Source organism: Panthera uncia, chromosome F2 (genome assembly GCF_023721935.1).
Source record: "Panthera uncia isolate 11264 chromosome F2, Puncia_PCG_1.0, whole genome shotgun sequence".
NCBI classification, from domain to species: Eukaryota; Metazoa; Chordata; class Mammalia; order Carnivora; family Felidae; genus Panthera; species Panthera uncia.
In genome coordinates this window covers 76,350,648-76,366,353 of record NC_064812.1, presented here as the reverse complement: position 1 = coordinate 76,366,353, position 15,706 = coordinate 76,350,648, and the positions used below count along the sequence as shown (strand labels likewise).

General features: G+C 43.7%; 1 protein-coding gene across 6 annotated transcripts in view; it reads left to right on the top strand.

The window, feature by feature from the left end:
• Positions 1 to 15,706, top strand: part of RB1CC1 (RB1 inducible coiled-coil 1) — a 91,376-nt gene that overhangs the window by 57,093 nt on the left and 18,577 nt on the right. For all 6 annotated transcript variants that reach the window (XM_049633401.1, XM_049633399.1, XM_049633400.1 and 3 more), the window contains one exon: positions 14,189 to 14,354. In XM_049633401.1, the coding sequence (XP_049489358.1) occupies positions 14,189 to 14,354 (166 nt within the window). The remainder of the gene's footprint in view (positions 1 to 14,188; positions 14,355 to 15,706) is intronic.

The window sequence follows — 15,706 nt, the reverse complement described above, 5'->3', positions numbered from 1 at the left end:
ACTGTATACCTCCCATTTCCAACTCAGGGGAGCCTTCCTGTCTCTACCCATATTGATTCCAAATAGAGACACTTAAAATGTCAGGTTTCCGTTGGACGTGATTCAGCTTATGTCCCTCACATCACCTCCGATAGCCTCACCCTCTTCGACACGTGAGACTCATTCTGTCATTTTAGCCGTCCTGGAGCTCTTCATGTTTCTCTCTGCACAGACCTAATCTCTCTTTGATATTCTGTAGGTTAAATACTGAAATACAGGGTTGACTACAATTGTCACAACATTCATTACATAGTAAAATGATGAGAGAAGGGGAATAAAGATAAAAAAATTTGATCCAATATGTAGAGGTTTAATTATGGTAGTCTTTATTTCTCTAATTAGTCTTGCAACCCTAGTAGGTATTTGCAGCTTCCTTCTGCTCCGCACCCCATTTTCTACCTTAGACGTTACCTCCGCTGATTTCACTTCTTGGCCTGAAGAGACTGCCGTTAATGGTTCCTCCTGTAATGCGGTTCATGTAGGTGCTCATTTGTTTCTCAATGGACACAGCAGTGCCAAGAGACATCCTAGGAAAGCTTCTGACTTTCAGGCATCTTCCTCTGCCCTTACAGTGCAGGAGCAGCTGTTTCCCGTTGATAAGTTCAGTCGTATCAGTACATAATGCAGCTTCTTTCTTTGTGTGTTGATTCCATGCTGCGATGAGCCCTAGGTGTCCATGTGGTGGTTGAAGCTTCCATTTCACTGGGGCCCCGGTTCTGTCTCTTGGCAAAGGAATTCTTTTGCAGGGAACTAAACTGGCAGGGTCCAGAGTTGTAGGGAAGGGAAGCAAAATTTTTGCTCTTGGCTCATTGAAATACTAGTTATTCTAGTTTTCATCCCTGGTTGTCCAGCCTGTGTGTTCTAACTGTGGGAGGATTCGTTTCACAAAGTAGTCTGTGGTTCAGGGCGCGCACTGCACCCTTCAGCCTGGCCATTCAGAATGCCGCCCATCTGGTACCCTAACTGAGCTTTCGGTGCAGTGATCCACAGTTGTATCAACCCAGCTGTTTTAAGGGTTGGCCTGTGTGGTAAGATAAGTGACTTCCACGGGCTACAGGCCATGGCTACATATGTTTCGCTGTAAAATGAAATTCCTTGTTCAGAAGCAATTCTAGTAGAATATCATGGCAGTGAATAAGGCCTTTTGTCTGTTCCGGAATGGTGGGTATGTTCAGAAATACTGCGGGCATGGAAGGTAATTCCATTCGGAGAGTAATAAACTGTCTTTGTGAAGACAGATTACTATCCTTTTTATGACGGCAACAGTCCCGTGGGATCAGCCTGCCACCAGGTAGCTGGCTGGTCTCCCAAATGAGCACTGCCATATCGGGGGCCCGCTGCTGGTTACTAGACGCACAGAAATCCATGTTACCGAGCCCATATGTAACCTCACTTCCCGCCTCTGTGGATAGTTGTCCGTGAACCTTTTGAATAGGACTGATTGATACTCACAGAATGCTCACCTTGCCCATCTGAGAATCAAGAGGTTCCTCACAGCGGGACAGAATATACTCAGAACCTAATCTCATACTTACATATCCTGCACATTTAAGAGTGTGATCCGTATTTCTTTTCCAGAAACCTTCCCACCAGCTTTCAATCTAGTTTCTCCCGAGTCCCTCACTATCCAGCCGAGCCTTTGACCAGTCTCCGTGAAGCAGCGTAAATCTGTACCCCTGACCATTTCTCCTCCCAGCTAACTTCGGGTACACTGTTTGACATGTTGCCGCTGGGAACTTTCCCTTCTCTACTCTTCTTCGGAGCCACTCCTCAGTGGGGCTCTGTACCTCAACTGGACCTTTGAATCGTGGCAGTGCATTTTGCAGAATCCTGATGAAACCAGGCCTGCCAGTTTTTTTCGCTCCTGGTGAATGTCAGAGCGGTGACGGGGAGAGAGGCAGTGTAGCGGGAGGAGGCACCTTGGGAACCGGAGCCTCTTACTTGTGCCGTATTTCGTTGGCTCTCACGCACGCCACACCTGTCTTCTGAAAGAAGACTGCTGTGTCTACCCAGCCTGTGGTTTCAAGTATTCGCTTGACGACGGTCAGCTCAGGCCACCCAGTAGCTTGGGGGACCGTGGCCAGTCTGTCAATCTGTACAGCCCCAGCAGCAAGCCGCAGTCACTTTACGACAGGGAGCTGGTGGTGCGCTTCACAATTCTAAGGGTCTCAGCTGTGATTTCTCGTATCGGCCTCGCCAAAAGCTCTGTGCGGTGTTCATCTCTGCTACCGACACTTCAGGCGTCTTCTGGCAAACGTGGCCCGAGGGGCCGAGCGACTTGCTCGTCGCTCTGGGCCTTCTACCGACCAGGGAGCCTCACAGGTTCTCCCGTAAACGAGTCGGAGCGGCATACCCAGGTGCGTCTTGCCTGCAGGATTCCGAGATGCTCCCCTGGCAGCAGCTTGGCCCTTCACCTTAGAGGGGGCAGCTCACGTGATCAGACCACCGGGCGCTTAGAAATTTCACCGTGCCAACAAGCAGCTGAATTTTCATCTGTTGCTTTATCGCTCACCTTCTGGCACACGTGTGCCTTGCCCTGGTAGCTCAGGTGGTTGCCGCTTTTGCCTGCTTGGCCCAAGGTGCATAAATGCCGTAACTGTATCGGATTGGTGTGATCTGTTTTTTTTCTTCTTTTTCCCCACCTCTTAGATTAGTGTGATATCTTGAGGAATCGCCAGAAGACCAATATCCCTGCCAGCGTGGTTTTAACAGAGGACTAGAGAATTGTTATAATCCAGAGACGATAAGACATTGGAAGCGTATTGCTGTTGCTGTAGGTGAAATCTGACGGACTCTTGGGGTCTATACTAGGGATTGACAGACTGGCCTGTGGGAATCCAGCTCACCACTTGTTTCTGTAAACGCAGCTGTATCGGAATACACAGATACCCGTTCCTTGACCTGTTTGTTGCCTGTGGTTGCTTTTGGCGTAGTTGAGTAGGTGTGACGGGTCATCCGGTGAAAATGTTTACCCATCCCTTTAAAGGAGTTTGTCAGCCCCGGTGTCTACTTAGAGCTACGAAGAGGGAAGAAATCACTAAGTCAGTAGCTCCGTGTCAGGTAGTGGTAGCCTTGCTGATTTGCCACAGCAGAGAGGGCACGTGTGGAATAACTGTTTTCTTGGAGCCGCTGCCTGATCGAATTGACGAGAATCCATTGTTTTTGTGTGTTTTCTACAGGACACACACTTAAGTTGAATGAGAATGTGGTAGAAATCTCCCTTATATCATGTGAAGCGAGAGGCGGTTTTAGGGATTTGACTTGGCTTTTCACCATGATACGTCTCCATTCCGTAAATAAGGGAACCAACAGGGTATCTCCAACAGTTGCTTTTGTGTCTGTTCCACTATAAATTGTGGATGTAAGGGACCCACTGGGTCCAAGCTCCATGTATCACCTGGCTGTCCGTAATCTCCTGGTGGACCGCAGTGACATTCGAGCCCCTTCAGAGCCAGCATTCATTAGTCCCTCCAGAGTTGGTTAATTACTTACCCAGAGTACACAGTCAGCCTGAGAAGTGGGCACAGGTCCCTATGCTAAAGACTATAAAAGAGACCATATTATCAAACTTTGGCATTGTAGTTGGTGACTGACTCAGGTCTTGGGATTGGGTGAGGGGTAGTGATTCTCTGTATTTTAATTAGCTCTCTGAGCAGCAGATACTGAGTTGTAAAAAAACAAAACCAAACAAAACAGGCTTTTGAAGTTTTAATCCTTGATCATCCCATTCTGTCTTAGCCCTGCGAACAGCCAGCACCAGAGTGTTTCTGGGTCAGACCTTCTAGTTGCCGCTCCAGCACTGCTGTCTATAACAGCCCCACATCGTGTGTCTGGTTAAGTGCCGCTGATCGGCCTCCACCTCTCCAGAGTCTTGTCATTCCCGTTAAGGTCATTGATTTTCAGCGATTTCGCCTCACTCTGCTCTCCTTGTCCTGCGGAGTACCACTACAGAGCCTTTTGAAGTCGAATTTCCCAAAGTTTTGGCGAAGGGTGCATTCTCTGGACCCTCCCAGGGTACAAATAATAAATCTCTTCCACGGTGCCTGTCACCATCATTCTTTGGGTGTCCTCCTCAAGACGAAATTTGTTCTTTAAAAACCGTTTTCTAAGATGAAAATTAGTGAGAAGAGTGCCATTGTGTTTATACATTTGTAGATCTCCTTAATGTTTGGCTTAATGGAGTCTCCTGTTTCTGCGTCCAATCTGTTGCGGTGTCTTTTGATTAACGGGTGATAAAAATTCAGCCTTTCACTTACATGTAACTGGAAAAGAGGTATATTTCAAGAGCTTGTTCAGATGCTTGTGAATATTTCTTTGATACTAAATAAAAATCCAACAAATGATGATTTCTTAAACATTGGTTTCAGTATGGAATATTAAACTGTCAAGTGGATTTTTTTCCTACTGTTACTTGCTAATATCTGTTGAACGATCTGTCTTGCACTTGGAGTGGATGTTTTACTCATGCATGATTTTGGTCATTTGAAAACCACTGGTTCCCGGAGTTAAACGGATCTTGTAAATACTGACATATTTTATTGACAGAAAAATCAGATGTTAATATACCTACCAATTTTATGAAAAAGATCTTAGGTGCTAGGAAGCTCTCAAACTTATAGTGGCAGATACAAGTTTTCTAAAGTTTGGGGCACGGGGGGGGGGGAGGAGGGTTGTTGTTTTACATTTTCTCTATGCCCACCCAACATGGGGCTTGAACTCATGACCCCAAGATTAAGAGTTAACATCTGACGGAGCCAGCCAAGTGCCCGAAATTTTCTAAAATTTTAATTTATTCTTAAAGAGTGACATTTTACCACTGGTAAATTCTGTCAGGTGTTCATTGAAGTAACACACTCATGTGGGTCATTTTTGAAAAAAAAAATGTCTGTTGGAAAACTCAAATTTAAATAACAAAGATTGTCATTTTTCAAATAGAAATCGTATAGGATGAAAAAAGCAGCCAAATTCACACAGCCAGAACAGTCATACAAGAACTGTTCCGTGAGACAGACACGCTTCTGGAAGCGGCAGAAGGGCTTTATATGTTCTCATTTTGTCACACCTGACACTAAAAAGTGCATACTCCGTGGTCAGATTTCGATAGTGACAATTTTTACCACATTATGGATGTTCCAAAATCAACCTGCCTTTTTCTTTATCGCTTCGACTGCCTTGATGGAAAGGAAACAGTGACTAAAAGTACAGTTTGGCACTATTGTCTTTAATTTATGCTAAGGGGTCAGCGATCTTATCATGTACAGATGACAGCAAAGTATAAGAGACATGTCATTTTAGTATTATTATGAAAATAGCTGTGCTCTTACTGATCCCTTGAAAGTGTTCTAGTCACCCCAGGGTTCCGTGGATCACACTTTGAGAATCGTTGATAAAGGGACTGGTTGGCACCATTGTAACCCTTCGATAAGGTTTCTGTCCACGCTACTCACCTGGCAAGAGGCAAGTGAGACCATATAAATGACTGGGTGTGGCCGCGTTGCAGTAAAACTTGAGTTACACCAACGGGTAAAAGCTGCATCTGGCCTACCCGCCTTTGTGTGCCTGCCTGTAGTCTAGAATATCTCCTCTCCGCATCGCATTCTCTTGTAGTGTTGGCCATTAGGTCCAGGTGTCAGGCAGGCAGTGAAGTAAACTGTTAACATTGAATGTAGAGTCTCTGATTATTGTAGCTGTACAGATAATTGTGGCCTCGGTTATCCCTATGTTTGCCTTTCCCCTTCAGACTCCTGTCGGATGTATTCCCATACATGTTCCCTATATTGCTACCAAAATAAATGGAAACTTTGCAGTTGGACTTCCTCCTTGGTTAGATTTTCAACTCGCCTGGGATCTGGAGATTTGAAAGTAGAGATGGGTCTGGAAGTAATTAAATAGTAGGGGAGCCGGTTGAGAGGGGTCAGCTTGTTGAGATGGGACCCTGGGGCAAGGGGACACTAATCTTTAGATGAGGGAACAGAGGCTGCTGCTGCTGGTCAAAACACCTGGGTGGGATTCGGTGGGGACAGCTATGGCGTCTCTAAAACCTTTAGCCACCTGAGCCCGACAGCTATAGGTGTCAGCTGTTAGGCCCTGGAATGCCCTATTCTCCCAGAGTTCGTGTCCCGCTGGCAGTGAGGTCACGACTGCCTGCAGATCAGAGCATCCAATTTCAGATTGCTGTCTTTATGCTCTTTTCCCCCAAGGATCATATTTGTGTCTGTTAGGATTGAGTCTAGAAAACAGAATCTCTTAAATACTCCAGGATTAAAGGGTTATAGATTAAAATGAGAACTTCTGTGAATTTGGGGAGACCTAAGGGAGGGACGGGGTAAGGGAGTTGCTGCTGAAGACCTGGAAATCTGGATTCAAAGCCATCGGAAGCACCAAAAGTGGGTGGCTCGTCAGGAAATGGCTACAGGGTCACCTGGGTGGCTCAGCTGGCTAAGCATCTGACTGTTGATCTCAGCTCCGGGATCGAGCCCCACATCGGGCTCTGCACTGACAGCACAGAGACTGTTAGGTCCTCTCTTTCCCCCCCCCCCCCCCCCCCCCCCCCCCCCTCCCCTTCCTTGCTCTTTCCTCAAAAAAAAAAAAAAAATAAAAAAAAAAAAAAAAGGAAATGACTACAGTTCCTTGGAGACTTCCACACCAGTTGCCTAGTGGGGCACCAGTACAGGCATTTCACTTGGAAAACCCTTCGGAATCTTACGTAGCCCCCATATCTAGCCATAGCCACCTCTGGAGAGTGACAGACTCTTTCTCGTCTATCATTGGCAAACTTGAACTCAGAATTTAACTGGGAAGGAGTTTCTGGACGGTGCAGTTCTAGGCTTCTCTGTCACACAGAAGAAACATTTGAAAAAAAATAAGTAGGGGCACTTGGGCGACTCAGTCGGTTAAAGCCCCCGACCCTCAATGTGGGCTCAGGTCCTGATGTCACGGTTTGTGAGATTGATCCCGGCGTTGGGCTCCGTGCTGACAGCGCAGTGCCTGCTCAGGATTCTCCCTCTGCCTCTCCCCTACTCACACACTCTCTCGCTCGCTCTCTCTCTCTCTCTCCCCCCCGCCCCTCTCTCTGACCCCCCCAAAAATGAACAAAATTTTAAAACAAAAGAAAGGAAATCGGTGAGAAGAAATGATGCTGAGGCGATGACACAGCCCAGCACACCTCCTTGCTTTCCACCACTCGGTTGGTTGCACATGTGCCAGAGGCATCGTGGAGGGACCGTGGGAAGCAGCAGCAAGACACAAGGATATTGGTTGTATCCGTAATGTAACTCCCACAAGTCAGTAAGGAAAAGGCAAGCCGTTAGGCAAATGGGCAGAGGATATAAACAGCCAGATCAGTGAAGAAGTACAAATGGCTAACATGCGAATAGCTTTTCAGTCTACATGGGATTAAGGAAATGCAAAATTAAAATAAGATGCATTCCTTCCTATGTAACTGGGAAAAATTAATAGTATACCTTATTTTTAAGGGGAAAGGGCTTTCTCATACACCTGTGTACACAGGAAGTGCAAAGAGTGTGTGTGTGTGTGTGTGTGTGTGTGTGTGTGTGTGTGTGTGTGGTGTTTGCATATGTTGGCATATGCATGTGTTGGCATATGTTTGCATATGTTTTTGTGCCAGGACCATAGTGTCTTGATGACTACAGCTTTGTGATCTAGCTTGAAATCCAGAATTGTGATGCCTCCAGTTTTATTTTTCTTTTTCAGGATTGCTTTGGCTATTTAGGGTCTTTTGTGGTTTCATACAAATTTTAGGATTGTTTGATCTAGCTCTGTGAAGAATGCTGGTGGTATTTTGATGGGGATTGCATGAAATGTATAGATTGCGTTGGGTAATACATTTTAACAATATTAATAAGTGTTCTGTAGTTTTCGGACTACACATCTTTAACCTCTTTAGTTTATTCCTAGGTATCTTACTGTTTTTGGTGCAGTTGTAAATGGGATTGATTCCTTGATTTCTTTTTCTACTGCTCTTTCTTTTTCTATTATTATTGGTGCATAGAAATGCAACAGATTATGCACATTGATTTTTGTATCCTGCAACTTCGCTGAGTTCATGTATTCTAGCAATTGTTTGGTGGAGCCTTTCAGGTTTTCTACGTAGAATATCACGCAGCTTCAAATAGTGGGAGTTTGACTTCCTCCTTGCTGATTTGTCTTCCCTTTATTTCTTTTTGAGGTCTGATTGCTGTGGCTAAGAATCCCATCCTGTGTTAAATAGTAATGGTGAGAGTGGGCATCCTTGTCTTGTTCCTGACCATAGGGGAAAAGCTCTCAGTTTTTCCCCACTGAGGATGGTATTAGCTGTGGGTCTTTGATATGTGGCCTTTATGATGTTGAGGTGTATTCCTTCTGTTCCTACTTTGTTGAGGTTTCTATCAAGAATGGATACTGTATTTTGTCCAATGCTCTTCATCTATTGGCGGGATCATATGGCTCTTACCCTTTCTTCTATTAATGTGGTATATCATATTGAGTTGGGAATATTGAACCAGACCTGTGGCCCAGAAATGAATCCCACTTGATCATGGTGAATAATTCTTTTAATTTGCTGTTGAATTCAGTTTCTGCTATCTTGTTGAGAATTTTTGCATCCAGGTTCATCACGAACATTGGCCTGTAATTCTGCTTGTTAGTGGGGTTTTTGTCTGGTTTTGAAATCAAGGCAATGCTGGCTTCATAGAATGAGTTTGGAAGCTTTTTTGGAAGAGTTTGAGAATAAGTATTAACTCTTCTTTATTTCTGCTCTAATCTTTATTTCCCTTCTGCTGGCTTTAGGCTTTGTTTGCTATTCCTTTTCTAGCTCCTTTGGTTAATTTGTATACGTGGGACCTTTCCTGCTTCATGAGCTAGGCCTGAATTGCAATACACTTTCACCTTATGACTGCTTTAGCTGTATCCAAAGGGTTTGGACTGTTGTGTTTTCATATTCGTTTGCTTCTATGTCTTTTTTATTTCTTCTTTAATTTCCTGGTTAACCCATTCATTCTTTAGTAGGATGTTCTTTAACCTCCATGTATTTGAGGGCTTTCCAAACTTTTTCTTGTGGTTGACCTCAAGTTTCATCATGTTATGGTCTGAAAACATGTATGATCTCAATTTTTTGTACCTGTCAGGGGCTGATTTGTGACCCAGTATGTGATCTGTTCTGGAGAATGTTCCATGTGCACTCAGGAAGAATGTGTATTTTGCTGCTTTAGGATGAAATGTTCTGAGGGGCACATGGGTGGCTCTGTCAGTTAAGGGTCTAACTTCAGCTCAGGTCATGATCTCATGGTTCGTGAGTTCAAGCCCCGCCTCAGGCCCCATGCTGGCAGTGCGGAGCCTGCTTGGGATTCTCTCTCCCTCTGTCTCTCTTCCCCTCTCCCACTTGCATGTGTTCTCTCTCTCTCTCTCTCTCTCAAAATAAATAAATAAACTTTAAAAAAAAAGGATGAAATGTTCTGAATATATCTGTTAAGTCCATCCAGCCCAGTGTGTCATTCAAAGCCATTGTTTCTTTCTTGACATTCTACCTAAATGATCTGTCAGTTGCTGTAAGTGGATTGTTAACGTCCCCTACTATTGTTGTATTATTACCGTTGACTTTATGTTTGTTATTAATTGATTTATGTATTTGGGTGCTTTCAAGTTGGGAGCATAAATATTTACAGTTGTTAGATCTTCCTGGTGGACAGACCCCTTAATTATGATATAATGCCCTTCTTCATCGCTTGTTGCTGGCTCTGTTTTAAAATATAGTGTGTTTGGGGCTCCTGGGTGGCTCAGTCGGTTGAGCGTCCGACTTTGGCTCAGGTCATGATCTCAGAGTCTGTGAGTTCGAGCCCCGCATCGAGCTCTGTGCTGACAGCTCAGAACCTGGAGCCTGCTTCGGATTCTGTGTCTCCCTCTCTCTCTGCCCCTCCCCGGCTCATGCTCTGTCTCTCTCTCTGTCAAAAATAAATAAACATTAAAATATAGTGTGTTTGATAGGAGTATGGCTACTCAGACTTTCTTTTGACATCTGTTAGCATGATAGATGGTTCTCCACCCCCTCACTTTGAATCTGCAGATATCTTTAGGTCTAAAATGAGTCTCTTGTCGGCAGCATGTAGATGGATCTTGGGGTTTTTTTTAATCCATTCTGATACCCTGTGTCTTTTGATTGGAGCATTTAGTCCATTTGCATTCAGAGTGATTATTGAAAGCTGTGAATTTAGTGCCATTGTGTTACCTGTAGAGTTGATATTTCTGGTGATGTTCTCTGGTCCTGTCTAGTCCTTGTTACTTTTGGTCTTTTTGTTTTGTTCTATTTTGTTCTCCTCTCAAGGAGTCCCCCTTAAAATTTCTTGCAGGGCTGGTTTAGTGGTCATGTACTCCTTCAGTTTTTGTCTGGGAAATTCTTTAACTCTCCCTCTATTCTGAATGACAGCCTTGCTGGCTAAAGAATTCTTGGCTGCATGTTTTCTGCATTCAGCACGTTGACAATTTCCTGACGCTCCCTTCTGACCTGCCAAGTTTCACTGGACAGGTCTGCTGCTAACCTCATGTATCTACCCTTATAAGTTAAGGGCCTTTTGTTCAGAAATCTTTCTTTATTTTTGTATCTTGCACATTTCACTACAATATGTCATGGTGATGACCTGTGTTTGTTGATTTTGAGGGGAGTTCTCTGTGCCTCTTCGACTTGAGTGCCTATTTCCTTCCCCATGTTAGGGAATTTTCAGCTAAAACTTTGTTCAAATAAACCTTCTGCCCCTTTTTCCCGCTCTTCTTCTGGGACTCCTATGATACAGATAATCTTTGTTTTATGGAGTCACTCAGTTCTCTAAAGGCTCCCCATGATCCAGTAGTTTTTTTTTCTTCATTATTTCCCATGATTTTATCTTCTATGTTACCTATTCTTTCCTCTGCTTCTTCAGTCCTCATTGTGACTATCCAGTCAGTTTTGTATCTCAGTGATAGCATTTTTTTATTTCAGCCTGACTAGTTGTTAGGTCTTTGATCTCTGCAGCAAGGTTTTCTCGGGTGTCTTCTATACTTTTTTCAAGCCCAGCTGGTAGTCTTATGACTGCTATTTTAAATTCTTGTTCAGATATATCGCTTATATCTGTTTTGAGCACGTCTCTGGTTTTGATTTCTTCTTGACCTTTCTTTTAGGGAGAATTCCTCCATCTTGTCATTTGGGCTGCGTGTCTGTCTTTTGTGTGTTTCGAAAGCTCGTCATGTTTTCTGCACCTGAGAGTAATGCCGTATTAAAAAGGGGGAATACACTGTCCCCAGCCTGGCACTTCAGGAAGTTTCTGGCGTATGCGGTGTGCACTCTGCTGTTGAGTTTTGGCTGCTCATTCCCACTGGTCAGTCCTGTGCAGAGCTCCTCCTTGCTTGTCCTGGGGCGGGTTTGGACTTTTAAATAGGTATGCTTTGATTTGTTTGTTAAAATAAGCCTGGAAAAAAAAAAATGAAAAAAAAAGTAACCCAACAAACAAAAAACTATGAGCCTGATTCCAAAAGAACAAAAGAAGAAACAAAACAAAACAAAACCCAGTAGGCCTGGTCCTGTTTCCCCCAGAACTGCAGGTGTCGTTTCGAAGCACTGGATTTTCGGAACACTTTGTGCCCGCGGAGTGCTCTCTGTGCTGGTCTTCTGCAGGAGAGGCCCTGTACGCTGGCTCCGAGTCACCCCTGCCCAAGTAAACACGCGGCTGCCAGGCACAGGGGGCAGGGTTTGGTGTAAGTGGCCCGTCCTCCATTATGGGCCACTGGGCTGCTCTCTGAAGTCCTGCGGTGTTGTCGTTGGGGGGAAACGGCACCGCCACAGTCTCTCGTCCCAGACGGGGCGATCTCACATCCCTTGCTGTTGAGGCAGCCCTACGGAATAGCAGGGCAGGGAGCTGGGATTCAAGACTCAAATCTTCAAGGACCTGACACCACACTGCCCCGCCCCCCATCCTCCAGAGTAGAGCCTCTCCACGCTGTGTCTGATGTCCTTCGTCGCAGAAAAACAGTCCCACTGCCTGCGCAGTGCACAGAATCTGTGGTGTAGCACCTCCAAAGGCAGCAGTAAAGCTATATGCCCTCTGGGTGCACCTCTGTCCCCCGCCAATGGAAAGCCTTTCGCTGGCACCTGTAGGGTCTCTGGTCCTTGGGGAGGCAATACACCGTCTTCCGGAAGTACTTCGGCCAGGGCAATGTTCTCGCCCGGCGCGCCCTGGGGATCCCTGCACCGCGGCTGTGCGCCGTGCGCTGCGGAGCCGGCTCCCTCCTCCCCAGGAGCCCATGCGAGCTCTGGAGAGAGTCGCACGCTTCCAGAATCCTTTCTCATGCTGAACCTTCCCTCCTTTATACTTTGTTACTGTGTTCCAGTGTTCTGACCAATATCCTCACAGAAGTCTTTCACAAACCTGAATTTATATTTTATCATTCTCTCTCTAGATAAAATTCTTTAATGACTTTACATTGTACTTATAAAATCCACAAGGTTTGGGGCCGTTGGGTGTCCAACTTCAGCTCAGGTCGTGATCTCGAATTTCATGAGTTCGATCCCCCCGTGGGGCTCTGTGCTGACGGCTCAGAGCCTGGAGCTGCTTCGGATTCTGTGTCTGCCTCTCTCTTTGCCCCTCCCCGGCTCCTGCTCTTTTTCTCTCTCTCAAAAAAAAAATTTTTTTTTAATTAAAAACATAAAACATTTTATTAGACAAGCACTGTTGAAGACAAGCTAATATGTAAACTCTGTGTATACCTAATTTTAATCCTTAACACTTGGTTGGTATGTTGAGTCCACATTTATATTGTTTTCTCCGTAATCCTTTGTTTTACATAGCCTGTCAGGTTTCTTTCTGTGCTACGGTTTTTACCTTCCGTACCCCTTTGTCGTCTAGCCCTAAAGGAAAACTTTGAAAACAAATCTTTTACCTTATCCCTTTTTACTATATTACGGATTAAGTGTTTCCCCAGTTGAAGCCTTTCTGTAAACTAACAAGTGTCAGACTTTGTTAGAAATATTATGTCTCTAACTTCATACTTCATGTTTGCTCATTTAAAACCATCTCTTAGGAGAAAATGGGGACCAAGTTCATATGAATTACTAGATTTTATCAGTAAATTTGGAAGTATGACTAAAAGAATCACAGTGAACAGTTTTTGTCTGATTATCAATTGCTGTAGTATTAATTGTATAATAATTTTATAGATTATGAAATTACATCAGGAATAAGTAAGAGCAAACAATTTCAATATCCACATTGGTTGTAAAATGCCTCGTCATTCCAGAAACATTAAAGTGTCATTTGAAATTGTGTTAAGTGTACATTTAAAGCAATGAGTTGATTTGGTCACCAAAATAGTGTGGGAATATTTGCTAAGACGGCAGCCTTTTTCCTGTGGTTTTAACATATTTGTGACTCCTTTGGTGGGATTAATTACCTGCTTCATGGGCAAAGGTTTTTGAGGTACAAGATTATTAGGTTGAAGACAGACAAAATTCACTTCTGTATCAGAAGTTACAGTGCTTACTAACTTGTGTTTGTGCTTTTTCTCTTTGCCTTTCCTCTTCTCTTCTCTCGGGTGCTTTGTCAGCAACCCGTCAGGGGTTACCTAATTTCGAGGGAGATGAGTATGAATTAGGAATACGTGGATTTACTGTGAACATTTAAGCCCGCCTGTAGTTTTGTGTTATTTATTCATTAGCTAACAAAATGACCCAAAACCTGTTTTAAAAATTAAGGTCTTTTCAACGTACGTGATCTTCACGTATGGGTTTCTTTTTTATTTCTCTTTTTTTTCTTTTTTTATCTGTGTCATGTACATTACAGTTGTAGGAATAGCAGAACTGAAATTTGAAACTGAGTTGAGACGCATATTGATTTTTATATTGAGAACATTCCCACTTACTGGTAGAAGCAGGTTATCCTGAATTTATCACATACGATTATCATAGTCGTTCAGCCATGTTGGTATCAGTATCTGGCACTTTCCCCTCTTACTTGCTTCCAGTTGGTAGATAAAAAGGGTGGAGGGTTACCCAGAAATATCTCCTAATTATTGTTAGGTTTAAGGAAGATACGTAGCCTTTCTGATGTCAGCGAATTGTGGCATTTGATATATTCACGATTATATGTTATTTTGGGGGAAAAGTTTAATACTTCATTTAATTTTCAAGTCTTGCCACTGAATCTACCAGAGAAGATTCTTCAAGCCTAGTCGCTGAACTTCAAGAAAAGCTTCAGGAAGAAAAAGCAAAGTTTCTAGAACAACTTGAAGAGCAAGAGAAAAGAAAGAATGAAGAAATGCAGAATGTTCGAACGTCTCTGATTGCTGAACAACAGGTATGTTCCCCAACCCTCATTACATTTACTTTAGGTCTAAAGAAGCTAAATATAAATTAACGAATATAATTTTTTTGTGCAGCTGAGGGTGCCTCATATCTTAGATGTGATTTTTCCAGCTTTGACCTTGATAATATTTATTAAATATCCTCATGATAAAAGCATTTTCAATTCCGATTACTTTTAAGTGTTTATACGACTTCATATATAATGATTGAATTTTCCCCCTGAGCTCTAAAATTTTATTATTCTAAATTACATGCTAATCGGTACAGACTTCTTACACTTCCCTCATTCTTATCCACATGACAGGCCGGTGGTAGATAATGGCGGGCTGTTGAACTTTGACGATTCACTTGTTAGTATTGATGACTACCGAGAGTGTAAAGCTCGTGAAGGACGCAGGGGCCAGACCGCTAAGAAGTAGGGGGTCTGGTGAAGGAGCTTGTACTTCACCGCAGGCCTGGATGACGACGAGCAATTGGAGAGGAAATCAAGGGACCACAGTTTGATTTGTACTTAATAGGGATCGCCCTCTGGGGCAGGGAGAAAGAGGGGAGAACTGCCAGGCACGGGGGGGGGGGGGGGGGGGTGGGGCAGTGGGCGTCTGCAGTGACAGCTCGGGCCGGCTAGAAGAGTGACCTGGTTTTCTTACCCCGAGGGATGCGTTTCTGAAACGGTGACACATGGTATATAGTTGGTACCCACATTCGTTCGATATATGTGGGTCTTTTCCCTTTTCTGAGATGGTATGATTACCTTCATGTCTTTTTAGAATTCAAGAAAGTCCAATAGTTCAGAACCTGTAGTCACTTTACATTTTAAGTTTTAAGGCCTGGGGAAAGAAAGGAGAGCCTGAAAAGAAGGAAGGAGAGTAACTAGAAAAAGAAAGAGTGCGGCTTTATGGAAGCCAATGAATTTTAAGTGTTCGCGAAGTAGCGACCAGTTTTAAGAATTACCAAGGAAGAGATCATTAATGATGTCTCTGTTTTTAAAAATCTGAGGTTGTACATTCCCTTGTATGATTCATTCGACATGAACTCTCACTCTCTTGCTATCTTTCTCTGTGTGCTCCTTTATGAGCGACACATAATTTTAGATTGCCCGAATTAGGTAGGGGATGAATTAACTGACAGAAATGTGTGTGCTATTATAAATATTTGTTGATTCTTTTTACATAAATAATACATAGAGAGATGGCTTAACAAAAGACATCATAAGTGCCCCTTTTGAGGCATCTTCACGTATGCTTTCTGGCTTAACTCAGTGTTTAATGAATTCACTAATTTTGCTCTAAAAATGCCATATCCTTACTCTGTCTCCCAGTTTTTAGTGTTATTGGCAGTATGCAT